At 62.9% G+C, this 25,999-nt stretch overlaps 4 protein-coding genes across 6 annotated transcripts; 3 read left to right on the top strand and 1 right to left on the bottom strand.

The window, feature by feature from the left end:
• Positions 1-596: 596 nt before the first annotated feature.
• Positions 597-3,675, top strand: PUSL1 (pseudouridine synthase like 1). Of its 2 annotated transcripts, XM_036281459.1 has the most exons (8): positions 597-677; positions 865-922; positions 1,014-1,201; positions 1,354-1,503; positions 1,601-1,771; positions 2,748-2,802; positions 2,890-3,061; positions 3,441-3,675. In XM_036281459.1, exons 1-8 carry the CDS (start codon positions 613-615, stop codon positions 3,500-3,502), a joined length of 921 nt encoding a protein of 306 aa, XP_036137352.1. In that variant the 5' UTR covers positions 597-612; the 3' UTR covers positions 3,503-3,675. The 2 variants fall into 2 exon arrangements, with proteins under 2 accessions (XP_036137352.1, XP_036137351.1); XM_036281458.1 differs by lacking the exon at positions 3,441-3,675 and having other exon boundaries at positions 2,890-3,437.
• A 21-nt stretch (positions 3,676-3,696) lies between these two features.
• INTS11 (integrator complex subunit 11) lies at positions 3,697-15,809 on the bottom strand. The gene is made up of 17 exons (XM_036281456.1): positions 15,752-15,809; positions 12,769-12,866; positions 12,288-12,361; positions 10,914-11,142; positions 7,862-7,960; positions 7,756-7,790; positions 7,338-7,476; positions 6,854-6,918; positions 6,304-6,493; positions 5,914-5,997; positions 5,476-5,565; positions 5,238-5,400; positions 5,016-5,123; positions 4,866-4,927; positions 4,286-4,428; positions 4,082-4,211; positions 3,697-3,951 (listed from the first exon to the last, which is right to left on the bottom strand). Exons 1-17 carry the CDS (start codon positions 15,777-15,779, stop codon positions 3,877-3,879), a joined length of 1,812 nt encoding a protein of 603 aa, XP_036137349.1. The 5' UTR covers positions 15,780-15,809; the 3' UTR covers positions 3,697-3,876.
• Positions 15,810-16,023: 214 nt separating this feature from the next.
• LOC118643406 (ceramide-1-phosphate transfer protein) lies at positions 16,024-20,008 on the top strand. Of its 2 annotated transcripts, XM_036281475.1 has the most exons (4): positions 16,024-16,081; positions 16,981-17,057; positions 18,281-18,433; positions 18,544-20,008. In XM_036281475.1, the coding sequence occupies exons 3-4, from the start codon at positions 18,312-18,314 to the stop codon at positions 19,064-19,066; spliced, it is 645 nt and encodes a 214-aa protein (XP_036137368.1). In that variant the 5' UTR covers positions 16,024-16,081; positions 16,981-17,057; positions 18,281-18,311; the 3' UTR covers positions 19,067-20,008. The 2 variants fall into 2 exon arrangements, with proteins under 2 accessions (XP_036137368.1, XP_036137367.1); XM_036281474.1 differs by lacking the exon at positions 16,024-16,081 and having other exon boundaries at positions 16,737-17,057.
• A 2,612-nt stretch (positions 20,009-22,620) lies between these two features.
• Positions 22,621-25,964, top strand: TAS1R3 (taste 1 receptor member 3). Its single transcript, XM_036281422.1, has 6 exons — positions 22,621-22,805; positions 22,891-23,191; positions 23,281-24,063; positions 24,180-24,383; positions 24,507-24,627; positions 24,973-25,964. Exons 1-6 carry the CDS (start codon positions 22,621-22,623, stop codon positions 25,962-25,964), a joined length of 2,586 nt encoding a protein of 861 aa, XP_036137315.1.
• Positions 25,965-25,999: the final 35 nt, after the last annotated feature.

Genomic DNA, 25,999 nt, shown 5'->3' on the forward strand with positions numbered 1-25,999 from the left:
CCGCTGTCACCGCCGGGGAGCGTCGCCAAACGCCCCTCCCTGCGGCCGCGGGCACGCCCGGCTCCGGCCCGGACGCCCCGACGTGCTGCCCCTCTTCGTTCCCGGGCCACTCCGGGTCGGAAAGGAAGGCGGACTCAGCAACAGGGGGGCCAGGGGGGCGTCGGAGCCGTCGGCTGGGACGCGGGACGCGGGGTGCGGGGAGGGCACGGACCCCGCCCTCTCCAGAGACTCGGCCGTTGCGCAACCAGGGGCGTTTGCAAAACCCGCTAGGCCGGAACGCGGCGGAAGGACACGCTCCGCGAGAATGCGCAGCTAGCGCGTGGGCGGTGGGGGGCGAATGAGTGCACGCACGAGTGGGGTGCGGGTCGGAGTGCGGCTGAGGGCGTCTCCCGGGAGCCGCTGCCGGGTCTGGCCCACGCGCTCCCGAGCGAGCTGCACGTTGCACCCGCTCCCTAAGCCTGACCCCGCCCCCGTCCCCCCACCCAGGGCGGCCGTGGGGCCAACGCACAGCGCAGGCGCGGGAGCGACCGGAGCCTGGCTGGACTGCGCGCGCGCAGCGCCCACGTGCGCCCCCGCTCTCCTGGGCGCCCCTGGGTCCGGTCCGGCCCAGCCATGGGCTCGGGCGCAGTGCGGGCGCGCTACCTCGTGTACTTCCAGTACTTGGGCACCGACTTTAAGTACGTTCCCCGACTTCCCCCGGGAAGCGCCGGAGCTAGTCCCTGAGGGCGGCGGGGGCCGGGCGGGAGCTGTGCTGAGCGCTGCACGCCCGGCCCGGGCCGGCACCGGGGAGGAGTGGCCGTGCTGGCCGCGGGGGTGGGCCCCGGCCGGCCTCTGCCCGCTGACCCGCGCCCCCTCTGCCCACAGCGGGGTCGCGGCCGTCAGGGGCGCCCAGCGCGCGGTCGGGGTCCAGAACTACCTGGAGGTGAGCTCCGCCGGCTCGCGGCCTGGGACGGGGAGGGGCGCCCCGGGAGGGGCAGGGGGGAGCCCGCATGGTCTCCGCCCTGTCCCCGCAGGAGGCCGCCGCGAAGCTGAAGTCGGTCGTGCCGGTCAAGTTCGTCATCTCCAGCCGCACGGACGCGGGGGTCCACGCCCTGAGCAATGCGGCGCACCTGGACGTCCAGCGCCACTCAGGCCAGCCGCCCTTCCCCCCCGAGGTCCTGACAGAGGCCCTGAACAGCCACCTGAGGCACCCCGACATCCGGTGAGCCCCCTCTGCTCACTGTGGATAGAGGAGAGGTCCCAGGAGTTGTGTGTCTGGACAAAACATTGTGGGAGTTACAGGGGCCACACCCAGGGGACACGTGTGGCGATGCAGGGGTCATTTCTCTGGTGTGTCTAATCTTACCCCCACAGGGTCCTGCAGGCCTTCCGTGTGCCCAGTGACTTCCATGCCCGATACTCTGCCACGTCCAGGACCTACCTGTACCGCCTGGCTACGGGCTGCACCCGGCCTGACCAGCTGTCTGTGTTTGAACGAGACCGATGCTGGGCACTGCGGGCAGAGTGAGTGTGGGCAGGTGTGACAGTGAGTGCGGGTGGGGTGTTGCCGGGCCCACCTGGCTACCACTTCCTCCTGACCACTCAACCTGGCTCCCTGCAGCCGTTTGGAAGTGGCTGCCATGCAGGAGGCTGCCCAACACCTTCTAGGGACACATGATTTCAGCGCTTTCCAGTCGGCCGGCAGCCCGTCCACCAGCTCCGTGCGCACGCTGCGCCGAGCCTCAGTATCTTCTGCTGCAGCCGGCCCCTGGGTCCTCCCTCAGGAGTGCAGGTGAGGAGAGGCAGCCTGCACGCTGGTCTGGAGCTTGTGGGGCTGGACTTGGTAAGGGCAGTGCGGAGGCAGGATGTCCGGGACACCTGTTGGGGGCATGCTGGGCAGTTGGATGGTGCCCATGAACCTTCAGCTGTGCCCTCCCCCAGGCTGGGAAACAGAGGAGAGAATGCTGCCTTTATCTGAGGGCTCCCAGCCCTGCCCAGAGATGGATGGGTCTTGGCAGCTGCTGAAAAGGCCCTGCTGGGGAAGCACCAGGCCAGTGGTTCCGGCCCAGCCTGACGGTTGGTTCCACTGCCCCCAGTGCTGCCCCGGGGGCCTTCAGCCACACAGCAGCTGCTGACTTCTAGAACTGCCCTGGTTTGGGCCAGCACTGGGGGGAGGAGGGACTTCTGCAGCCAGCCTTAGACTCTCCAGAGCCCCAGCCCAAGGCTTGGGTCTCTAGCAGATGAGCTGCCCTTGAGCCAGTCCAGGGCCATCCCCACAGCAGGGCCCCAGAGGACTCCGCTACACCTCCCACAAGGAAAGTTGTGTAGTTTTAAATCTCCTCCCTGCCCTAGCCGGTTTAGCTCAGCGGTTAGAGTGTCGGCCCGTAGACACAGAGTCCCGGGTTCAGTTCCCACTAAGGGCACATACCTCGGTTGCAGCTTGTCCCCGGCCCTGGTTGGGGTCGTGTGGGTGGCAACAAGTCGAGGTGTCCCTTTCACATCGGTGTTTTTGTCTCTTTCTCCCTCTCTCCCTCCTGCTCTATCTGAAGATAAATGCAAAATAAATGTCCTCGAGTGAGGATAAAAAAAAGAGGAAATAAATCTCCCTACTGGTTTCCCTTAGAGGTGGGGGTGTCAGTGGAGGCCCCTGGGGTGGAGAGGGTGGATGCGTCTTTCTGGGGCCCCTGCCCAGCCCATTTCCCTTGTCTGAGGCCAGACTGGGCTGGGCTGCCCCATGGCCTGGACATCATAGGTGCCTGTGTCCCCAGAAGGTTGCGGTTCTGGAGCCTGGAGTTTGAGAGCCAGTCCTTCCTGTACAGACAGGTGGGCTCTGTTCTGGAGCCTGCGGGGGGGAAAGGGGGTACAGGGGGCAGCTCGGGCCATGGTGCTAGTCTCAGCCTTTGGCTGCAGGTTCGGAGGATGACAGCGATCCTGGTGGCCGTGGGGCTGGGGGCTTTGACGCCTACTCAGGTGAAGATGATTCTTGAGAGCCGGGACCCTCTGGGCAGGCACCAGACACGTGTAGCCCCAGCCCATGGCTTATTCCTGAAGTCGGTGCTGTATGGGGGCCTTGGGGACTTTGGTAAGAGGTGGCCTGGGAAGGTCCCTACTTGTCCCCCACTGACTGACCCCCACTCCAGGCTGGGTCCCTGCTGGAGGAGGAGCCCTTGGTGGCAGTGTGGTCACAGCCCTCACTTGTCATTCTAGCAGCTGGGAGTCCAGCCTGTGCCCAGCAGGAAAGGCAGGACCAGGGACTAGGGGAGCCCCCAGGTCAGCCAGAAGACTTCAGAGACTAGTGGCCCAAAAGCAGGCAGCCTAGAGTAAGGTGTCTGTGTCCCTCAGGCCCAGAGCCGCCTCAACCCACACACCACAAGTTCCCATTGGGGGAGGGAGGCTGAGGGGGGGCTCCCAGCCTTTGCAGAGAACCCCCTACCCCCACCTGACCTCAGATCTGTCTACAGGCCTTGCCTCTGGTGATCCCAAAGCTTTGGCCTCACGTGGGCTGCGGGGTCCGCTGCACTGAAGTCAGACGACCACCCGTGCTGTCAAGCACTTGCTGCCTGGTTCCCCAAGTCCCCACTCCCTGGGTGCCGGCTGCTCCGGGCAGGCTGCCCTGGGGTACACACAGGAGACAGGTGTGAGCACCAAGACGGGAGCACAAGCAGCCCTCAGTTCTACTTTTACTGGAAATTAATATCCCAGACCCTAAAGTAAAAATAAAACATGAAGAGTTCTCTAGGATTGTTTATTTCTTCCACTAAAAACGGCCACTTGGGCAGATGTGGCACTGGTGGTGTCCCCAATGTGAGGACTGGCCAGCTGCACACTACATGTCCACAGAGGGAAGGCCAGGTCCCTCTGGCTGGGCAAAGGAAGGGCAGGGCAGCCTGCTAGCGGTCAGCTGCCTCCGCTGGGGGCCGGGGGCAGACCCTTCTTGAGCAAGGCCGTGAGGTAGCTCCCCAGCTCTTCATCCTGCAATGGAACAGCAGAGGTGGTTGCCCCATCTTCCCAACCACCCCACCCAGCTGGCCCAAGGCAATGGGGTGACCCACCTGTCCCACCCACTGCCAGGTGCAGGCCCTCCTGGGTCCCCTACATGTACCTGGTAGGTCCAGGAGACCAACAACACTTTGGTGCCCGGGTCCTCTGAATGGGCGGCAGCCTGGATGAGGATGGACTCCACGGTCACAGAGCCATCGGGGAGGTGCTGCACGCAGTGGTCCTTGAGGAGGCTGCAGGGAGACCTGGTGAGACCCCCACCCCAACTGCACCCAGCCCAGGGCCCGTGGGTCAGGCTGCTACCCACCTCTTCAGGTGGCTGTAGACGCGCATGGCCGTCTCCTGCTCCTTGCGGGCATCGTGCAGGTGCACACGGCAGGTGAAGCGCAGCTGGTGCTCAGCCAGGCCCAGCTCCTTGAGGGCCTGCTCTGAGGACACCAGCCGGAAGCTCTGCGGGCAGGGCAAGTTGGGTCAGGGGCGTTGGGGGCCCTCGCCTGCCCAGAACTGGGCCTGCCTGTGCACTCACACTGTCCTTCATGATCAGGGGGCCCTCGCCTGCCCAGCACTGGGCCTGTCCTGCACGCACACTGTCCTTCGTGATCGGGGGCCCTCGCCTGCCCAGCACCGGGCCTGCCTGTGCACGCACACTGTCCTTCATGATCAGGGAGCCCTCGCCCGCCCAGCACTGGGCCTGTCCTGCACGCACACTGTCCTTCATGATCAGGGAGCCCTCGCCCGCCCAGCACTGGGCCTGTCCTGCACGCACACTGTCCTTCGTGATCAGGGAGCCCTCGCCCGCCCAGCACTGGGCCTGTCCTGCACTCACACTGTCCTTCATGATCAGGGAGCCCTCGCCCGCCCAGCACTGGGCCTGCCTGTGCACTCACACTGTCCTTCATGATCAGGGTGCCGTGAAGAAGCCGGGGTCTTTTGGCATCAGGGAGCAGCCCTATAGAAAAGGAGAGCGATCTGAGCGGTCAGTGGGGCCCGCCTGTCCTGCCCAGCTCCACCCAGCCCGGCGTGCCTGCCCCACGTACCCTGTGCCATTTCCCGCTTCAGCAGCCCCAGGGAGATGCCCACGGGGATGCTGGGGCTTGTGGGTAGCATCACTGTCTCACCATTGGCTGGCATGTAGCAACTGACCCCTGGCCAAGGAGCAGGGAGAGCGTCAGTAGGGTGGACCCTGTCTGCAGCCCCTGCACGGGCCAAGCACGGGCTGAGCCCACCCCACCCCACCCCACCCTGCCCAGGCTGCCTACGGAACTCCTGCTCAATCTTCTGCTTCAGGAACTCCATCTTCTTGGCCTCCCCATGCACCAGCAGCACGCTCTCAGGCTCCGCCTGGCCCACCAGCTGCATGATGCCCTTGGCATCCGCGTGGGCGCTGAAGGACATGTACTCCACCTGCATCCGGATCTCCAGCTGCAGCAGCAGAGCACAGGAGTTATCACTGTCCACCAAGAGGGGCCTGAGGGGCTGGGAGAGGGTGGCGCTCACCACTTGCCGCCCCTCCATCTCCAGCTTGCGCTGCCCACTGAGGATCTTGTGGCCCACAGTCCCCTGCACACAGTAGCCGGGCATGATGACCTGTGGGGCGAAAAAGGACAGAGCCGGTGACCACCTACATGGCCGCCTACCTCCTGCCTCAGGATTTCCCCTCGAGACACCCCCCCCCACCTTTCTGCTCCCCTGAACCCTGGGCAGAGGCCTCTTCCCTTGCTGGCTCCCCCTGCCGGCCCTGCTGCAGATGCAGACAGGCTCAGGCCTGCCCACCGTGCCCCCTGCTCAGGAGGGGGTGCTGACTGGTCCAGACAGGCAGAGACACTGACAATTAGCTGCCTGGGCTGTCCCCAAGCCCAGGGGAACCCCTGCTCCCCACCTCTGCCCAGCCTCACATGCCCTCTCAGGAGCCACTCTGGGACCCAGACCCCTCACCATGTTCTTCTCGTTCCCTGCCCACTTCCGGAAGATCTGCAGGGACTGGCCAGCGTGCAGCATCCCTGGTGTGGCAAACACGACCTGGGGGTGGCCATGGGAGCAGTCAGGGCAGCCCGTGCCATGCCCGCAGCAGGCCCGACCCCTCCCCCACCATCAGAGCCTTCTGCTGCAGCCACCACAGCCCCTCCCACCCTGGACATCCGTCTTTCTCCAACCAGGTGTGCCCGCTCCCCTGGGAGACTGCAGGAAGGGACCCCAGGCAGGCCCTGGACAAGCAGGAGAACGCACACGTGGTCAGCTGGTACCAGCCTGTGCCCCAGCCCCAGCCTGTGGCGTATCTCGGATGCAGCACAGATGGCCATGCCCACCCTCCAGGCTGGGCCTCACCATCGGACCCGGGTTGTCGGCAAAAGCCCTGTCGAAGGCCTTGATGTGCTTGAACTCAAACATGTTCCTCTGGACGAAGGTCTTGCGGATCTTCTGGTTGGTCCAGGTGATGAACAGCTTGTAGTAGTGGTTGGCCTTCTCTGTCAGGCCCGTGGAGAAGTAGATGGGGGCCTTCAGGTTCATGCGCTCCCTGTGGACAGTGTGAGGCGCTGTGGAGGAGCCGCGAGGGCGGGGCCAGCTGTGCCACTCCTGCGCCAGTGCCCTCAGCCTGCTCCCCTAGAAAGCCTTGGGGCTGATGTGTGTGGAGGTCCAAGTGCAGAAGGGTGCTTGTGCACCCTCACAGGCCTCCGGGCTGGCTCAGGTGACGCCTCCACAGCAGTGGGCACCCTGCTCTGCCGCCCACCAGGCCTAGGTCCCCAGCAGCCGCCCTGGCTGCACCCACCAGGAGGTCCCCAGCAGCCGCCCCGGCTGCACCCACCAGGAGGTCCCCAGCAGCCGCCCCGGCTGCACCCACCAGGAGGACCCCAGCAGCCGCCCCGGCTGCACCCACCAGAAGGTCTCCAGCAGGATGCAGAGCTCCTGAGCACGGCCCAGCGCGAACACAGGGATCAGCACCTGTGGGGTGGGGCAGAGGCTGGCGTGGGTGGGAGCCCCTGGCCACACTGCTCACCAGGTCAAACCCACATGTGAGCACAGGGCTGGGCAGTGGCTCCCTGTGGCCACCTTCTCAGGGAGCAGCTGCTGGCAGCCCCTATGGCCGGAGGCCACACCCAGTGAGAAGTCACGGCTAGGCCCCTGAGAGCGGGAAGCCCACCCCCATTCTGCCCCCGACTTCTGCCTCCAGCCACAATCTATCCAGAAGGGACCCTGGTGGACACTCTGGCCAGCCCCTCGCTGGGACCCGAGACATGAGGGGAACGAGTGCTCCAGGTCAGAGGGAGCTCTCTTGCCCCCAGTGTTCAGCAAGCCTTCGTCCGCCCGTGCCCAGAGCCACGGCCCAGGCCCTGCTGGCTGCCCCTGCCTCGGTCAGCTACCTTCCCGCCACGCTCCACGGCCTCGTGGACCTTCTTTAGGAAGTCTCGCTCCCGACAGCGCTTGGAGTCGCGGATGGTTGTGGCGTACGTGGATTCTGTGATGAGCAGGTTGGGGCGGCATTTGTCGATCCAGGCAGCTCTGAAACAGAGTGGGCGTGGCCCAAGGTGGGCAGTCCACACAGCTGCAAGGTTGGAGCAACACACTGGGCCCGCCCCATTCACAGCCAAGGCTGCCTGACACGCCTGCTGCACAGGCCCAGAGAGCAGAGCGTCACGGGTGGCACTTGAGGGGAGACAGAAGGAACTCTGCCTCGCATGGGACACCTGGGGCACCGAAGCTGCCCAGGCACCCCGCACAGCCTTGACACTGGGGGATGGGGGTGCTTCACAGGGTGAAACCAACACACCAGGGACTCACCCCAGGTGCCGGTCCGGGGTCATGTTGTAGTCGCCCTGCAGAGGAACAGCATTCAGGAGGGGCCTCCTCTCCCTGCCCGGGCAGCCCTCCGTCCACTCCCACTGACCGTGTACACCACCGACTCTGAGCCCACTCTGATCTGGAACATGGCTGCCCCCAGCACGTGGCCTGCGTAGTAGGCCTTGATCTGCAGCTCCTCGTCCACCTGGGAGGAAAGGGCTGGTCAGGAGACAGCAGAGGAGCTGGGGGGGAAGCCTGGGGAGGTGGTGGCGCAAGCGGGTGGCGTCACTTTAAGCCTTTCGTCATTTACTGGTTTTCACAGCTGACATCCAGTTTTCAACCAAAGGCCACTCAACACGAGATGACACAACAGGGTCGGAAACGAGAAACAGCAGCCTAGAGTGGGAGACTCGAGGGCCCTGTGGTTTTCAGATGCAGACCTCAGACAGACTGTGATTAATATACCCACAGAGATAAAAAACAAGATTAAGAATGTTGGTTAAAAAAAAAAATTTTTAGAAAGCAGAAATTCTAAAACCAGAAACTGTAAGAAATTAAGAATTCAGTGGAGGCCGGCGAGTGTGGCTCAGTGGACTGAGTGTCAGCCCATGGACTGGGAGGTCCTGGTTCAATATACGGTGAGGACACATGTCCGGGCTGTGGGCTTGACCTCCAATGAGGGGCATTCAGGAGGCAGTGATCGATATTTCTCTCTCCCATCCCCTCTCTCTCTAAAAAAAACAATAAAAACATATTTTAGCCCTGGCCGGTTTGGCTCAGCGGTTAGAGTGTTGGCCCATGGATCGCGGGTTCAATTCCGGTCAAGGGCACGTACCTCGGATGCGATTCATCCCTGGCCCTGACTGGGGTCGTGCGGGAGGCAACCAGTTGATGTGTCTGTCTCACATCGATGTTTTTCTCCCTCTCTCTCCCTCCCACTCTATCTGAACAAAAATGGGAAAATGTCCTCAGGTGAGAATTAAAAAGAAAAAAAGTAGTAAAAAAAAAGAATCAATGGACATCCAGCTGGTGTGGCTCAGTTGGTTGAGCGTCATCCCATGCAGCAGGAGGTTACTGGTTTGACTCCCAGTCAGGGTACATGCCCAGGTTACAGGCTCGATCCCCAGTAGGGGGCATGCAGAAGGCAACTGATAGATGATTCTCTCTCTCCCCCGCTTCCTCTCTCTGAAATCAGTTAAAGTAAATAAAAATAATTCAACAGAAGAATTTAACAGCACATTAAATACAACCAGAAAGAATCAGTGAAGTGAAATACACGAGAACACCCACCACGCAGCACAGAACGAAGGTGGTGGTGGAGAGAGATCCCACCCGGCATCGAGAGCCCAGGGCTGCAGGACAAGGATGCAAAGCAGCACTGGAGGACCCGATGACAGACACCACGCCGCAGACCCACAAGCCTCCTCAAAGAGCCCAAGGAAAAGACTCTCTTCCACATAGCAGCTGGGAAGACCGTTCAGAGTACTGAGAGGAAGTAACTGCCATCCAGAACTCTAACCTAATGAAAAAGGCCTCCCGGGTCGGGGTGAAGGAAGCCCATCTGCAGACACATCAAGGCTGAGACTTGTGGCCAGCAGATCCACGCTGGCATTCTTCAGACAGAAGGCAAATTATCCCAAAGGAGAAGTGAGGACCGGCAGGAGCAACAAAGGTGTGAACAGACGCCAAGCACACCAAGGTCCTGCCAGGCTCATGTCCACTGAGGGAGTAAAACGCAGGAACAGCAGCTGTGTGTCGGAGGTGGGGGCTCGTGGCTGGAAACCCCGAGAGCCCTGCGCTGTCCAGGAGGCAAGTACTTGGCTTGTGCTGTCGGGACCATTTGGTGATCTCCGCCACTAAGACGATTATAAAAGACCATGTAACTACGAGCCAAGTAAAAGAGAAAATCAACTGTTTAAAAAGTCAATCCAGCCCTGGCCAGTTTGGCTCAGCGGTTAGAGCGTCGGCCTTTGGTCCGGAGAGACCCGGGTTCGGTTCCCGCTAAGGGCATGTACCTCGGTTGCAGTTTGTCCCTGGCCCTGGTTGGTCGTGCGGGTGGCAGCCACTTGATGTGTCCCTTTCGCGTCGATGTTTCTCTCTCTCTCTCTTCCTCTCCCTCCCTCCCACTCTATCTGTACAACAAATGGAAAAATGTCCTCGGGTGAGGATAAAAAAAAAGTCAATCCAGCCCTGGCCCGTGTGGCTGTTGGTTGGAGTTCATCCCACAAACCAAAGGTTGCAGGTTCACCTCTGGTTGGGGTGCTGGTTGGGGTGCACACAGGAGGAAACTGATCAACATCCCCTCTCACATTAAGGTCCCTCCCTCTCTCCCTCCTTCCCACTCTATCTGAAGATAAGTGGAAAAAATATTCTCGGATAAGAATTAAATAAAAGAAAACACATCCTTGAGTGAGGATTTAAAAAAAAGAGGAAAGATCAATCCAAAAAGGAATGAAAGAAAGACACAGAGCAGGAAAATCGTAGGACATGAATGGACAGCACAGCCCAACCATCTACCTCATGGAAGGAGCTAAACGCTTGTCTCAAGGACAGCACGTCCGACTGGGCTTGAACACCCTGACCACACACATTTCGAACGTCTCTGTTTTAGGCAATGACACAGAGAGGTTGGAAGTAGAAAGATGGGGGAAGACATGCCAGCAAACAGCAACCAGAGGCGGGGGAGGTGAGGATGGTGTTAGCGTGTTACGAGAAAAATAGACTTTAGGATGAAAAGCACTGTTGAAGATAAACATATACCTTTCACACTGATGGAAGGGTCAACCAGGATAAAGTGACCCAAAGTGTGTAGGCACCTAGTAACAAGCAAAACCCCCAGACTCTGAGGAGAGACAGACAAACCCAGCACCTCTGATAAATGTCACCCACTCAGTGTCCCTCACCGGCTTCCAGCCCTCTGTCTCCTCCGTGACCTGCACTCAGCAGTTACTGAGACGGAGCTCAAACCCCACAGCCCAGCACCGTCCAGCTTCTGCCTCCTCCGGGCCGGCACACTGGCGCGCACCATGCTCAGATGGCGTCCCACCAGCCTGTCCCTCTCCCCAACCCCGCTCCCAAGTGCTGACTCTGCTGCCTCCTGGTGGCCCCACGGTGCCTGACAGGACCCTGAGGTCTGCCGGGGCTGGCCTGAACCTGACCTGGACTGTCTGGTGGAGATGGACGGCCACCACCTTCTTCATGCAGTCCTTGATCATCTGGGAGGTGAAGAAGTTGGCCTCGCCCTTCTTGTCCACAGCGATCTTTCGGTAGTCCTCCAGCAGGATGGGGCAGATGGCCTGGGTGGGGTGGGTCATGTAGATGGGCCCGTCGTAGCCCACCATCTCGCTGAAGTAGGGCAGTGCCCCGCAGTGGTCCAGGTGGAAGTGGCTGGGGGCGCAGCACGGTCAGCAGGCCACTGTGCCCCATCCCTGCGCAGCCAGCCCCCCCCACTAGCTCTAGACTTGGATCATCCGCCCGCCCACCCGCTCACTCACGCCTCACCCAGTGCTTGCTCTGCCTCAGGCCCACCCGGCACTGTGGGGCGAGGAGAGAGCACACAGACACTGGGGTCTTCCTGGGCGTTAGGAAATCTAAACATCCAGTTTTGCAACAAGCACATAAACAGTTAAATGTGTATCAGATGGTGACACGTCCCTCGAAGAAACAGAAAGCAGCTAAAGGGGCAGGGCACCAGGAGCCCCGCTTCAACGGGCGGCTGGGAAGACAATGCTCCCCAATACTGAGGCGGGAAGGAGGCGGGACACCAGGACGAGGCTGGGGAGGCGCAGGCAGTGAACCAGCAGTGCCAGCCCGTCCATGGCCGGAGCGGATGCGGGGGCGCAATCCTCAACTGAGAAGGGACGGGGTCACAGGAGCCTCAGAGCAGCTGAGGACGAGGCAACACACACGGCACCTCCAGGTGGGGTGGGGTGGGATGGGGGGCCAGCAGGAGGCTGCTGTGGTCATCCAGGCCAGGTGAAGGTGAGGGCTGGTCCCCGAGAGGTTTGTGACCACCTGAGTGGAGCACGAGGGTCAGAGGAGAGAAAGCAAAGCCCGGTCAGCAGGCAAGGCAGGCCTAGAGGTCAGGGGCAGGGTCAACAAAGGCGTCTGCAAAGGCCCTCAGGGGTCAAGGACTAGCCAGGGAGGTGGGGGGACCAGTCACTGCTATAGATGGGCCCAACGCAGCACACCCTCTGGAGGCCTGAAGCAGCCTCATTTCTGGGGCACCTGGGCTCTCGTCCACAACACTTGGGCGGCACAGCCCTATCCACCCCCCTCCCCACCCCAGGACTGACTGTAGCCCACCGAGGAGCAGCCATGAACACCTATGACCGCACACAAAGACGCCACCACCAGGGCCAGCATCCAGAGGTGGGGAGGGCCAGGCCTGGGAGAGAGTCCAGGCCCGCAAACCCCACGGCCTGCAGCCTCCACGGGCCCAGAGCGGCTCTCCTGGGTTCTTGAGGGTCCTGGAGGCGGGAAGGTTGAAGCGGCACAGCACTGTCACCAGCAGCCCTGTGACAGGAGCCCACCTGATTATCACACAGTCCAGGAAGTCGGTCAGCCGGCCGTTGCGGGTGATGTAGGAAAAGTCTGGGAAGCGCCTCTGAGAAGTCAAGAGAAAGCGTCAGGACACAGTAGCCCGGGGCCTGGGCCCAGGGACAGGAGGGGAGCCAGTGCCCCAGGAAGCAGCTGGACACCACGCCCCTGTCCAGTGGGCGGCACCTGAACCACTCACAGCTCATGGCCTGACTGCTGGAACCAGTAACCCAGCCCAGCCCACCCCTGCAGAGGCCCATGAGCCCCTCTGTACAGACCAAACCCCATGCAGGGCACACATCTGTCATGTGACGGTGGGGGGCTGCGCAGGCATGCAGTGACCCCAGACGAAACCCCCTGCCTCCTACACTGCCCACTTGCCCCACCCCAAGGGTCAGAGCCTGAGACGCAGAGTCCCTGCGTCCTCGACCAGGAGCGGGCTGGGCAGCAGGACCTCCCCACCACAGGACTCACGTCATCACTGAAGCCCATGTGCATCCCGCAGTCCAGCATGACATTCTTGCCCCCGATGGAGACCAGGATGCAGCTGCGGCCCACATCCTGGCCAGCCCCTGAAGGGATAGCAGCAGTGAGGTGCTGCACTCCCTCCCCCTCCCCCACCAACCTCAGCTCTGCTGTGCTCTGTGGCCCCAGCTCCACGGACAAGGCCCAGCTGCCTGTTCCAGACGCTACTGGCTACTCTGGATCCCTGGCCCTGCAAAGCCCTCAGGAGGCTGGAAAAGACCCGCAGGCAGTGTGGACAACATGTGAGGTGAGAACACAGCCACCTCCACACAGACAGGAAGGAGAATGCACAGGGAGGACACGAAGTGCCAAGTCCTTCAAGTGAGTTCTGAGTGCCCTCCCACACTGTGCCTCCAGCCTCCGCTGCCCCGCTCAGATGCAAGGTCACAGCCCACCCGCTGTGACCCACCTGCAAGGTCACAGCCCACCCGCTGTGACCCACCGACACCCTGGAAGGCCGAGGGCTAGGATCCCAGCACAACGGAGGCATGCCAGAGCTCTGGCGGGCCTCACCACCCCTCCTGAAACCTAGGCTGGGGTCACATCTGGGCCGAGACCCCCCCTCCAGGACCTGCCCCCAAAAGGTGTCAGGTACCTGCTGCTGGTGCCACCAGAGGTTCCTCATGTGGCTCTAGCCCAGCTCTAGGGAAACAAGGCCCCAGCTGTCCAGCAACAACCAACTACAGTGACCAGACCGTAACCTGAGTCCCATCCACGTCCTTGACCTCCAAGCCCTGCCCAGCTGCTCCAGCCCCAGCAGGGCACATCCTGGTCACCTCCTACGTTCATCTGTGGCCTCCTCTGGGGCCTGGGGGCCCATAAGGAAATGGACACAACCTTTCAGGGCCCAATAACAGCAAACAGCCTGCTTTCCATCTTGAACTCTACAAGTCTCCCTCTGCCAGCCACCTGACCTTCTGTTGGCACCACACACACAGGTCACGGGGCTACGTCCAGAGCAAGATGGGGACTGGTCCTCAAGAAGTTTATCACCCGTGACAACAGCAGGGAATGCCAGCCAAGAGCCTTGCCTGTGTGCCACAGGCGGTGGCCTGGAGGTCTCTTACAGGCCTGCTCCTGTCCCTGAGACGTGCCACCCCAAGAGCAGGGGAGCAGCTGTCTGCTCCCTGCCATGCTAGCTCAAAGGCCCTCAGACTAAGGGCTACCTTCTCGTGAGATCACACCCCCACCAAGGCACACATCTCCTAAGAATGGGGCCCGGGATGGCTTTCCAAATTCCAGAACCCAGCTCTTAGGCACTGGCCACCTGCCCCCAATAGAAACAATCTCAGGGAGCAAAAACAGTGGCCTGGCCCTGGCCCTGGCCAGTGTGGCAAAATCATTAGCGTGTCAGCCCACACACCAAAGGGTCACGGATTTGATTCCCAGTCAAGGACACATACCTGGGTTGCATGTCTGATTCCTGGCCCCAGTCAAGGGTCATGCAGGAGGCAATCAATCAATGTGTCTCTCTCACACTGGTGTTTCTCTCTCTCTCTCTCTCACCCCTCTCTCCCACTCTCCCTAAAAATCAATTGAAAAAAATATCCCTGGGTGAGGATTTAAGTAAGTAAAAGAACAGTGGCCTGACCTGGGCAGAAGATGTGGGGAACAGAGTCCAGGGCACACAGAAGGGGACAGGACTCCAGAAAAAAGAAGACAGCCTGTCAACAGGAAGCTCATGTTCTACGGAAAGGAGACAGACAGTGGGCACACAGACAAGTCTCACTGACGGCACCAGGTGGAGACAAGTGCCATGGAGCTAAGTTACGCAGGGACACAGAAACTTCCAGAACCATGACAGGCTTACGACATCCAAGCAGGGTGGAGAGGGACAGCAGGGGGGAGGCAGGTGTGCAAAGGCCCTGCGGCCTAGGAGACTCTCCATACCTGGCCCAGGTGACCAGGGAGCCCACAAATAAGGCAGAAACTGGCGAAGAGAGACAGTGGAGAAACAGTTCTGCTCTGGTGGTGATGAAGATGGGTGACGTTGGGGGCACACCCAGGAGCAGACTAGGGTAACAGGAGCAGTAAAAAGGCCAGACTATTGGAGGAGAGTGGGTGTTGAGAAAAGGAGCCAAGTGGAAAAGGGGCTGGAAGGAGAGTTCTGCAGAGGCCCCTGGAGAGGAGCCAGGGACAGGGTCCGGCGTGTGGCCCCAGTGGTCAGAGGGAACCCTGTGCCAAAAGCTACAAGAGGCCATGGGTGTGGCAACGTGCACGGCGGTGGGGGATGTTTGCTCTGACCCAGTGAGGCGCTGGAGCTGAGATGCAGCTTCAACAGCTCGGCGCCCCAGCGGGGGCTGGGTGGGCTACTCCCAGGGAGAGCTCACACTAGGAGCAAGGACTTGCAGGTGCGTGGGCCACCTGAACGGGAGGGTGCTCCCCACACAGCCCGGCGAAGCAGGCAGGTGCTGGGGCAGCGCACGGGGTGTGTGCAGGGAAATGCCCAGAGAAATCTGGAGGGTGGCCACCGACAGGACAGCCCAGCTGTTCCCGGGGCCGTGCATTCCGAGTGCTCTCCTCCTCGGTGCAGTGCTGGGCTGTCCGGGCTTTTTAACGCGCCACGTCTTATCTTTTCCAAGGTACTTCGGTTAACGTTACGGAGGACAAGCACGCCAGGGGCTGCACTGAGCGGGGCCGCCGGCGCGAGGCAGACGGAGGAGCGAGCGGCGAGCACGCGCAGGCGCAGGCGCCCCGAGCTCCGTCCGCGTGCAAAGCGGGGGACGCAGCGGCGCCCAGGCCGGCTCTCGGCGGGCGCGCCCTCATCTCGCTGTCAGGACCCCTGGGACACCTCCCGGCAGCGGGCCCGCGCCTCTCCACGCAGGGCCGGAGCCGGGCGGGGCGGCTGCGGGCTCCCGGAACGCGACCGGCCCCTGTGCCCCCGGCCCGCCGGCAGAGCACCGCCCGACGCCGGCCCGGCGCCCTCACTCACCCAGGGGGGTGACCCTGATCTCGGGCATCCTGCCCGGCGCGCCCCCAGGCCCCTCGCCTCTGCGCTCGCGGGCCGCCGCGCCCACCGCCACCCGACGAGACTCCCGCCGGAGCCCTGGCCGCCGCACGCGAGCCGACGCGCAGCGACGCACTGCGCAAGCGCACTCCCGGCAGCGCCCGCTTCCGGTGTGCCGCCGCCGGAAACGCGCGCCGCGCGTCCGGTCTCCTGATTGGGCGGCCGGCAATCAATCCAACGGCTGGGGGCGGGCTGCCGGGTCCGGGCTGCCGGGTCCGGTGGCGGCGGAGACGGGCAGAGGCGGAGGCACCGCAGGTGAGCGCGAGGCGCGGGCAGACCGAGCCGGCCGGTGGGTCTGGGCGGCGCCGGGGAGCCGGCGCGGGAGGGGGCGGCCGAGGACCTGGCTCCCGGGGCAGCCCGGGCCCGGGACCCTACCCCATCCCTGGGCCTCAGCGGGAGCAGCACCTGCCGAGGACCGGACCCCCACCCAGCCCGAGCCCGGCGCCACCCGGTGCCCCTTCCCGGGCGAGTCTTGCAGGACTTCTTGGGCCCGCTTCGCTCCCGCCCTCCGGGCCTGGGTGTCAGGGTGGGTTTCCCCGTCTCCTGGGGAACTGAAATCTGCTGTCAGCCCCAGGATGCGGGTGCTAAGGTCACCCTCCCGCCCAGCCCTGACCTTGGGGCTGTGGGCTGCCCCGGGGAGCCTTGGCAGTGTCTTGCATCACCTTCGCAGAGCTGGCCGGCTGCCCACCCTCAGCTGCTCAGCCACTGCCCTTCCTGTTTGCAGGCTCGGAAAGGCTCCTGGCAGCTCCTATGGCTGCTGGCTTGAGCCCTGGGCAGGGAGGCCAGGCTCACAGGATGTCTGGTGGCCAGGAAAGTAGCCCCGACTGCCTAGACACCATCCGCTCAGTGGACAGAAAACAGGGCGGGGGGCGGGGGGGCGGGGGCTGGAAGTCTCCAGAGAGACATCTTCCTGAGGCCTGGCATGCCTGCCCCACACCTGAAGACCGGGTGAGCTCATCTCTGAGGGCGCTACACAATGCTAGGCATTCGGCCCAGACCTTGGGGCCTGCAGGGCCTCAGCACCCACTGGGCCCCATCAGACGTTCCCACAGCCTTAGGACCATGAGTGGCCTGCCCACGGAGTGGGAGGCAGAGCCTACACAGGTTCCCGGATGTCCGGTTGCACAGCTCGGGTGGCCTCCCTCCCTTTCCAGGTCCCTGCAGGACACCCAGCACCAAAGGTACAGAACCCCCCAGGCCCAGTGGGGCGAGAGCTTCTCCTGGACGTGAGGTGAGATGCAGCTGAGTCCCCGGGGCCCGTAAGAGCCACACTTCAGCCCTGGCCGATTTTGCTCAGCGGTTAGAGCATCAGCCTGCAGATCAAAGGGTCACAGGTTCAGTGCTGGTCAAGGGCACATACCTCGGTTGCAGGTTCAATCCCCAGCCCCGGTCTGGGTCGTGCAGGAGGCAACCAATCGATGTGTCTCTTTGGCACCAGTGTTTCTCTCCCTCCCTCCCTCCCTCCCTTCCACTCTATTTAAGAATCAATGGATAGCCCTGCGGTTTGGCTCAGAGGTTGGAGCATCGGCCCGTGGACCAGAGGGTCCCAGGTTCCGTTCCTACAAAGGGCACGTACCTCGGTTGCAGTTTGTCCCCAGCCCCAGTTGGGGTCACGTGGGTGGCAGCCAGTCGATGTGTTTCTCATATCGATGTTTCTCTCTCTCTCTCTCTTTCCCCATCTCTCCCTCCTGCTCTATCTGAAGATAAATGCAAAAATGTCCTCAGATGAGGATAAAGAAAAAGAATCAATGGATGGTTATCCTCCGGTGAGGATTTTAGAAAAAGAGCCACTCTTCGGTGCCAGTCCTGGACACTCAGGGAGGCAGGGGCTGGGGTGCTCAGTGGAACCCACTCGATGCGTGGGTGCTTGGATGTTTGTGGAGTATCTGAATGTAAGCAGAGTTCGGAGCAGACAATAGTTGTCTGTCCATCTGTCCCAGCACATGCTGGCCTGTGGCCTCTGTGCTGGCTTTCAGAATGGGTGCAGTGAAGGACAAGACTGCCCAGCCCCTCCCTACTTCCCACCTCACCCCACTGTCTTTTACGTAGTGATTACCCACTGTTACCTGCCCTGTTGGAACTTCCGGGCTTTGTTATTGTCTCAGCCCACGCCCACTAGAATGTTGTTCTGACCAGCCTGGGCAGTTTATCTCGATCACCGAGCCCCCGGGTGCCTAGAAGAGTGGCTCTGGGTGGGGATTCGGCACATCGCTCTCCAGGTAGTGGAAACAGGTCCTCTGGTGAGAGACGAACAGTATCCAAGTAAGCAAGAAGCCATGACCAGGATGTGTCCCGTGTGACAAGGGGGGGGCTGTGCTAAGGTCTGTGGGCGCCTGTTCTGGGAAGGGGCACGGCAGGGCCAGGTGGGTGTCAGAGAGAGTGCTGCCCAGGCTGAGTGGAGTGAGCCTGGGGAGCAGCGAGACTCGAGCTGTTTCTTTTCTACGTCCTGCCCAGCCCCAAAGGCGTGAAGCCCCTCTCGGTGAGAATGGACGACTCGGAGTCGGAGTTCAGTCTGAAAGTCGTCCTGGTCCACTTCAAGCAATGTCTCAACGAGAAAGAAGAGGTGCTGCTGGAGCACTACCTCACCGGCTGGAAGGGGCTGATCAGGTGCGTGGGGGGCTGCGGCCAAGGCAGGGCTTCTCAGCCATACCCCCGGGCCGTGGGTCCTGCTGTGCCTCAGGCCCTGCGCCCTGGGCCAGCCCTGCCTTCCGTTGCAGGTTCCTGGACCACCTGGGCACCGTCTTCTCCTTCATCTCCAAGGACGTGGCGGCGAAGCTGCAGATCATGGAGCGCCTGTGCACCGGCCCCCAGCGGGACCACTACAGCAGCCTGCAGTCCATGGTGGCCTACGAGACGAGCAACAAGCTGGTGGACCTGGAGCGCCGCTCCCGCCACCCAGACTCGGGCTGCCGGACGGTGCTGCGGCTGCACCGAGCGCTGCGCTGGCTGCAGCTCTTCCTGGAGGGCCTGCGCACCAGCCCGGAGGACGCGCGCACCTCCGAGCTCTGCGCCAGCTCCTACAGCGCCTCGCTGGCTGCCTACCACCCCTGGATCATCCGCCAGGCCGTCACCGTGGCCTTCTACACGCTGCCCACTCGCAAGGTCTTCCTGGAGACCATGAACGTGGGGTCATCCGAACAGGCTGTGGAGATGCTGGGCGAGGCCCTGCCCTTCATCGAGCAGGTGTACAACGTCTCTCAGAAGCTCTACGCTGACCATGCCCTGCTGGACCTGCCCTAGGGGCTGGCAGGCCTAGGCTGGGGGGCCCCTTCTCCAGAGCTGGGCTGGGCAGCCAGGGCCCATCAGTCCCACCGTGGAGCTCTCTGGGCGCCCCAGAAGCAGAAAAGCCAGCGTCCTCCCACAAGCTGAGCTTCTGGGGAGCCACAGTCCTAGCGTGGCCCACTTAGGCAGGCACCAGCCAGGTGGGTGAAGGGCAGAACATAGGATGGTGGGGGCAGGGTCAGAGTTCATGCTAACCTGGCCTGCCCCCACCTGTGAGTCAAGTCTGCGAAATGGTGAGTCACAGGTCCCTGGAGAGCAGACTCCTCATCAGCGATGTGTCCAGCTGGTGTGTGTCCTTCTCAGGCTTACTGGGTCCCAAGCCCAGGACCCACTGTCTGTGGCCAGGTGGCTGTCCCCAGAGCAGGCACAAAACCTGGGCAGCCGTTGGCACTGCGTCTCTCTCATTCCCTGCTCCTCATCTTGTCAGTCATGGGCCCACATGTCCCCGCGGGACCACCGGGAGCCGGAGCCCCAAGCACAGGCCTGCCCTGCTCAGGTCAGCAGCCTCCTGCAGCCACGCTGCTCCCCCAGGCAGCTGCTTGTGAGTCTGCACACACAGCCCCGAGCTCCCAGGAGCCCTGGCTGCGGGGCCAGCTGGCCCCTCCCTCCCCGGCACCCGCAAGACACCGCGTTCCCTCTCCCCTGCCCCTTGCGCCTGTCCCCATGGAGCTGAGGAGACCCAGGTGCATGGCACAGGGCAGGGCCTGGATCCCTTTGCCGAACAGGCTGGCAGACAACCACCCGCAGCCATCACAACCTCTGGGGGCCTGTCCACTGGGTCTGCACTGCAACCTCAGGACCTTGGGTGCCAAGGTCTGCCGTGCAGTGGCCCATGCATAAGTGGGAATCTTGGAAACTGGAAACAGATGATGGTTTTCCCAACGTGAATAAATTACAATTACAGGAGCACACACTGCATTCCAGGACGGGAATGAGCATGGTGTCTGCTTGCGGGGAGGGGCTTGAGGCCCCACTGCCAGGATGGCAGACCACTGTCAACCACAGGGACATGAGTCATGCCCCACTCACTGTGGGGCGATGCTGCCTGGCTGTCCTTGTGCAGGGTTTAGCTTGGTTCCCTCCAGCCCCTGCTGAGGTCTACAGGAGTATTTTATTGGTGAGAAAATGGACCCAGAATCACCCATGGATTGGGTTGGAAGGGCAGGCCAGCCGCAAAGAAGAGAGGCCTGCCCAGCTAAGCCAGGAGCAGTGCTGCTCTGGGACAACAGTCTCAGGAAGGGTCCCCTTGAATATTGCGCCCCAATGTTAGAGTCAACGCCAGGCTCTGCTGCTGCACCCTGTGTGGTGCCAGCAAAGGACTTGCCTGGGAGGACAGTCTGGGGTCCACACAGGCCAGAGTGTGAAGGCTGCACATGTGTGCAGGCGCACTGCATGGGTGTATGGTGTGTGTGACATGCAGGTGCAGTGCCCCGTGTCTTTGCGGTGTGTGTGTGTATTTTATGTATGTATCATGCAGGTGCACCGTATCATGCATGTACCCTATGTATCAAACAGGTGTGGTGCACTGGGTGTGTGTGTCATGGGTGTGCAGGTGCGGTGCACTGGGTGCGTGTGTGTCATGGGTGTGCAGGTGCGGTGCACTGGGTGCGTGTGTGTCATGGGTGTGCGGGTGCGGTGCACTGGGTGCGTGTGTGTCATGGGTGTGCGGGTGCGGTGCACTGGGTGCGTGTGTGTCATGGGTGTGCGGGTGCGGTGCACTGGGTGCGTGTGTGTCATGGGTGTGCGGGTGCGGTGCACTGGGTGCGTGTGTGTCATGGGTGTGCAGGTGCGGTGCACTGGGTGTGTCATGGGTGTGCGGGTGCGGTGCACTGGGTGCGTGTGTCATGGGTGTGCGGGTGCGGTGCACTGGGTGCGTGTGTCATGGGCGTGCAGGTGCGGTGCACTGGGTGTGTATGTGTGTCATGGGTGTGCGGGTGCGGTGCACTGGGTGCGTGTGTCATGGGTGTGCGGGTGCGGTGCACTGGGTGCGTGTGTGTCATGGGTGTGCGGGTGCGGTGCACTGGGTGCGTGTGTGTCATGGGTGTGCAGGTGTGGTGCACTGGGTGTGTATGTGTGTCATGGGTGTGCGGGTGCGGTGCACTGGGTGCGTGTGTCATGGGTGTGCGGGTGCGGTGCACTGGGTGCGTGTGTGTCATGGGTGTGCGGGTGCGGTGCACTGGGTGCGTGTGTGTCATGGGTGTGCAGGTGTGGTGCACTGGGTGTGTATGTGTGTCATGGGTGTGCGGGTGCGGTGCACTGGGTGCGTGTGTCATGGGTGTGCGGGTGCGGTGCACTGGGTGTGTATGTGTCATGGGTGTGCAGGTGCGGTGCACTGGGTGTGTGTGTGTCATGGGTGTGCAGGTGCGGAGCACTGGGTGTGTTTCAGGCACATGCAGGGTCCATGCGTCATTTGTTGTCCATGTGCACACAGGTGTCCTGAGTGTGCTGAGCAGTGTGGGCCCCACAGGCCTGTGGAGGGACAAACCCTGGTCCCCAGACCACCTACCGTAAATGTCTGCCAGGCCTAGCCAGGGTTGAGACTCCCAGAACCTCCATCCCAGGGGTATCGCCAGCCTCCCCCAGTTCCTCTGGGAGCACCTCCGCCCCCAGGCATGGTGTCAGTTCCTGGGAATCTACCTCCCAGGCGGGGCAAGGGGTGGGAGGGGGGTAACAGGTCCCTAGGAGCTGCTGCCCGCCCCCTGCACACCTGGTGCTGTCCCAGCTGCTGCAGTTCATTTGGTTACAGCTTCTCCCTCCTTTGCATGCAGGCCGAGCAGAGAGCCCTGTCCCCGCGGGGAGGCACCTGTCAGGTACCCAGACCCAGGGCGGCATAGCCAGCCACCAGGCTCCCCAAGCTCCCAGGCCTCAGGTCCCTGGCGGAGGAGCCACCCAGACCCCCGAGGTGCCCTGTGCCCAGGCAGGCTGAGGCCATGGCCCACACCCAGGACCATGCCCCCTCAGCCACAGTGTGGAGGCCAGGCTGACCAGCTGGCCACTGTCCTGGCTGATGCACGGGCCTGTGAGACACCCTGGGCCTGCAGATGAAGTCACCACTGCAGTCCCTGACTGCCTGCCGATGGTGCCTCCCCAGGGCAGGAGAGAGGGCATTTCTGTGCCTCCTCCCTGGGACACTGGCAGCCCCAGCCCCTCCCACAGGCAGCTGGGGAGCCCAGGACCTTCTGGCAGAGAAGTCCTGGCTGTCCCTCCTCCTCTCTAGGAATAGAGTGGGCACAGACAGGGAGCAGGGTCAAGGTCAGTGGCTGCTCCAAGCCTGTCTGCCCAGGTCACTGTCGGCCAGAGAGCCCGATGGCCTCAGCATGACAGGATCTGACGTGTGGGAACCGTGGTCCAGGAACGTGAGGGTGTCTCCAGGGGCCATTGGGCTGGGCAGGTGAGGACAAATGAGGGTTTTTGCTAATCAAATCCTCCACCCCTCCCAGCCCCAACTCACCATATCTGGGCCCCCACCCAGTTCACCCACTTGCCATCCTTGCCAGAAGCTGCCACCTGCCATGTCAGGCCTGGTTCTCCTGGGCGTCTCCGCTCTGCTGGGCCTTGGGACAGGGGCCCCACTGTGCCTGTCCCGACAGCTCAGGGTGCAGGGGGACTACATACTGGGGGGGCTCTTCCCCCTGGGCTCGGTCGAGGACACAGGTCTTGGCAACAGGACACAACCCAACACCACCGTGTGTACCAGGTAGGGAGGCGGGGGGTGGCCAGGCAGGGAGGGGTGCGCCCCAGCGGGGTGAGGTGTTGCCGCCTGCAGCCCCGTGTGGCCCCAGGTTCTCGTCACTCGGCCTGCTCTGGGCACTGGCTATGAAGATGGCTGTGGAGGAGATCAACAGAGGGTCCACCCTGCTGCCCGGGCTGCGCCTGGGCTATGACATCTTCGACACATGCTCAGAACCCATGGTCGCCATGAAGCCCAGCCTCGTGTTCATGACCAAGGCCGGCAGCCGCGACATTGCTGCCCACTGTGACTACACGCAGTACCAGCCCCGCGTGCTGGCCGTCATCGGGCCCCACTCCTCTGAGCTCGCCCTCGTCACTGGCAAGCTCTTCAGTTTCTTCCTTATGCCCCAGGTGTGCCCCCATCTCTCCCGTGTCATTCACCCCCGCTGGCCCTGCCCTCGAGCTCCCACCCATCAGGACGTACCTCCTGGCCACTGCAGGTCAGCTATGGTGCCACCACTGATCGGCTGAGCGACCGGGAGGCCTTCCCATCCTTCTTCCGCACGGTGCCCAGCGACCGAGTGCAGGTGGCAGCGGTGGTGGAGCTGCTGCACACGCTCGGGTGGAACTGGGTGGCCGCCGTGGGCAGTGACGACGAGTACGGCCAGCAGGGCCTGGGCCTCTTCTCCAGCCTGGCCAACGCAAGGGGCATCTGCATCGCACACGAGGGCCTGGTGCCACTGCCTGGCGCCCATGGCCTGCGGCCGGGCACCATGCAGGGGCTGCTGCACCAGCTGAACCAGAGCAGCGTGCAGGTGGTGGTGCTCTTTTCTTCCCCCCGGGCCGCCCACGCCCTCTTCAGCTACAGCATCCGCAGCAGGCTCTTGCCCAAGGTGTGGGTGGCCAGCGAGGCCTGGCTGACCTCGGAACTGGTCATGACGCTGCCCGGCATGGCCCAGGTGGGCACCGTGCTGGGCTTCCTGCAGAGGGGTGCCCCCATGCCCGACTTCCCCTCCTATGTGCAGACCTGCCTGGCCTTAGCTGCCGACCCCGCCTTCTGTGCCTCCCTGGAGGCCGAGCAGCCAGGCCTGGAGGAGCATGTGGTGGGGCCGCGCTGTCCCCAGTGCGACCACATCTCGCTGGAGAACGTGTCCACCGGCCTGCTGCACCACCAGACCTTCTCGGCCTACGCAGCGGTGTACGGCGTGGCCCAGGCCTTGCACAACACGCTGCTCTGCAATGCCTCGGGCTGCCCCACACAAGCGCCCGTGCAGCCCTGGCAGGTGAGGACTTGGGAGCTGTGCCAGCCCTGCATGTGCCCAAGGAGAAGGGACAGCGGTGGGAGGTCTGGGCTGCAGGCAGCGGGCTGGTCCCACCCACCGCTCCACACTCCCACCAGCTCCTAGAGAACATGTACAATATGAGCTTCCGGGTGCCCGGCCTGCCGCTGCAGTTTGACGCCAGAGGGAATGTGGACATGGACTATGACCTGAAGCTGTGGGTGTGGCAGGACCCGACGCCCGAGCTGCGCACTGTGGGCAGCTTCACTGGCCGCCTGCAACTGCAGCTGGCCCAGATGTGCTGGCACACACCGAGAAACACGGTGAGCTGAGCGCTGGGCTGTGCATTGCCAGCCACGTGGCGGGCGGGGTGGGAGGAGCATCCCCAGGCCCTGGGTGGGTGCACCCAGCCCAGTGGAGCCTGAGCCCCGAGGCCCCTCTGCTAGAAGCCGGTGTCACAGTGCTCAAGGCAGTGCACGGAGGGCCAGGTGCGCCATGTGAAGGGCTTCCACTCCTGCTGCTACGACTGTGTGGACTGCACGTCAGGCAGCTACCAGCGCAACCCAGGTGAGAACTCCTCCCAGGTGAGACCCCCTTCCCAGGTCAGCCCCTTCCTAGGTCAGCCCCCTTCTCAGGTGGGACCCCTTCCCAGGTGGGACCCCCTTCCCAGGTCAGCCCCTTCCCAGGTGAGACCCCTCCTCAGGTGGGATCCCCTTCCCAGATGGGGCCCCCTTCCCAGGTCAGCCCCCTTTCCTGCGGCCTACACGCTGAGGCAGGAGTCGGGGAGGGGACCCACAGGGTCAGAAGCACACAGCCTAGAGAGTCCTGGCGTGTCCTGGCTCAGAGGCTGACACCCAGCCAGAGCCCACAGGAAGCCATGCCCCCAGCATCGTCTCTCCTCCCACATTACAGACGACCTCTTCTGCACCCCGTGTGACCAGGACCAGTGGTCCCCAGACAGGAGCCTGCGCTGCTTCCCCCGCAGGCCCAAGTTCCTAGAGTGGGGGGAGCCGGTCGTGCTGCTGCTGCTGGTGCTGCTGGGCCTGGCACTGGGCTTGGTGCTGGTGGCCCTGGGGCTTTTCATCCGGCACCAAGACAGCCCCCTGGTTCAGTCCTCCGGCGGGCCGCAGGCCTGCTTTGGCCTGGCCTGCCTGGGCCTCGTCTGCCTCAGTGTCCTCCTGTTCCCTGGCCAGCCCAGCCCTGCCGCCTGCCTGGCCCAGCAGCCGCTGCTGCACCTCCCGCTCACCGGCTGCCTGAGCACCCTCTTCCTGCAGGCAGCCGGGACCTTCGTGGAGCTGGAGCTGCCGCCGCACTGGGCGGCCCGGCTGCGCAGCCATCTGCGGGGGCCCCGGGCTTGGCTGGGGGTGCTGCTGGCCATGCTGGCGGAGGCGGCACTGTGCACCTGGCACCTGGCGGCCTTCCCGCCGCAGGTGGTGACGGACTGGCGGGTGCTGCCCACGGAGGCCCTGGTGCACTGCCACGTGCAGTCCTGGGTCAGCTTTGGCCTGGTGCACGCGCCCAACATGCTCCTGGCCTCCCTGTGTTTCCTGGGCACCTTCCTGACGCGCAGCCAGCCTGGCCGCCACGACGGTGCCCGTGGCCTCACCTTCGCCATGCTGGCCTACTTCATCACCTGGATCTCCTTCGTGCCCCTCTTTGCCAATGTGCACGTGGCCTACCAGCCTGCCGTGCAGATGGGCGCCAGCCTCCTCTGCGCCCTGGGCATCCTGGCCACCTTCTACCTGCCCAAGTGCTACCTGTTTTTGTGGCAGCCAGAAAGCAACACTCCTGAGTCCTTCCTGGGAGGGGGTCCTGGTGATGCCAGAGGGCAGGGCGGCAGCGGGGGTGGAGAGGAAACTCAGCAAAAAACAGGGACCCATAGCTCAGTGACTTCGCCCCAGTGAACCCCGACCTAGTCCCTGTACAGCAGCCTGCAGAC

This window comes from Molossus molossus, unplaced genomic scaffold (assembly GCF_014108415.1).
Source record: "Molossus molossus isolate mMolMol1 unplaced genomic scaffold, mMolMol1.p scaffold_m16_p_35, whole genome shotgun sequence".
NCBI classification, from domain to species: Eukaryota; Metazoa; Chordata; class Mammalia; order Chiroptera; family Molossidae; genus Molossus; species Molossus molossus.

Bases quoted from the DNA above. Each gene is read 5' to 3' on its own strand.
- LOC118643406 (XM_036281474.1), top strand. From the start codon at position 16,939: ATGTCCGGTTGCACAGCTCGGGTGGCCTCCCTCCCTTTCCAGGTCCCT. The intron at 17,058-18,280 runs GTGAGATGCAGC...CGTCCTGCCCAG, and splicing joins GAGCTTCTCCTGGACGTGAG to CCCCAAAGGCGTGAAGCCCC. The intron at 18,434-18,543 runs GTGCGTGGGGGG...CTTCCGTTGCAG, and splicing joins GGCTGGAAGGGGCTGATCAG to GTTCCTGGACCACCTGGGCA.
- PUSL1 (XM_036281458.1), top strand. From the start codon at position 613: ATGGGCTCGGGCGCAGTGCGGGCGCGCTACCTCGTGTACTTCCAGTAC. The intron at 678-864 runs GTACGTTCCCCG...CTCTGCCCACAG, and splicing joins TACTTGGGCACCGACTTTAA to CGGGGTCGCGGCCGTCAGGG. The intron at 1,772-2,747 runs GTGAGGAGAGGC...CTGTGTCCCCAG, and splicing joins GTCCTCCCTCAGGAGTGCAG to AAGGTTGCGGTTCTGGAGCC.
- INTS11 (XM_036281456.1), bottom strand. From the start codon at position 15,779: ATGCCCGAGATCAGGGTCACCCCCCTGG. The intron at 7,791-7,861 runs GTCAGTGGGAGT...GTTCCTCTGCAG, and splicing joins CAGAGTCGGTGGTGTACACG to GGCGACTACAACATGACCCC. The intron at 5,401-5,475 runs GTGAGCGCCACC...CTGCTGCTGCAG, and splicing joins AGATGGAGGGGCGGCAAGTG to CTGGAGATCCGGATGCAGGT.
- TAS1R3 (XM_036281422.1), top strand. From the start codon at position 22,621: ATGTCAGGCCTGGTTCTCCTGGGCGTCTCCGCTCTGCTGGGCCTTGGG. The intron at 23,192-23,280 runs GTGTGCCCCCAT...TGGCCACTGCAG, and splicing joins GTTTCTTCCTTATGCCCCAG to GTCAGCTATGGTGCCACCAC. The intron at 24,064-24,179 runs GTGAGGACTTGG...CACTCCCACCAG, and splicing joins CGCCCGTGCAGCCCTGGCAG to CTCCTAGAGAACATGTACAA.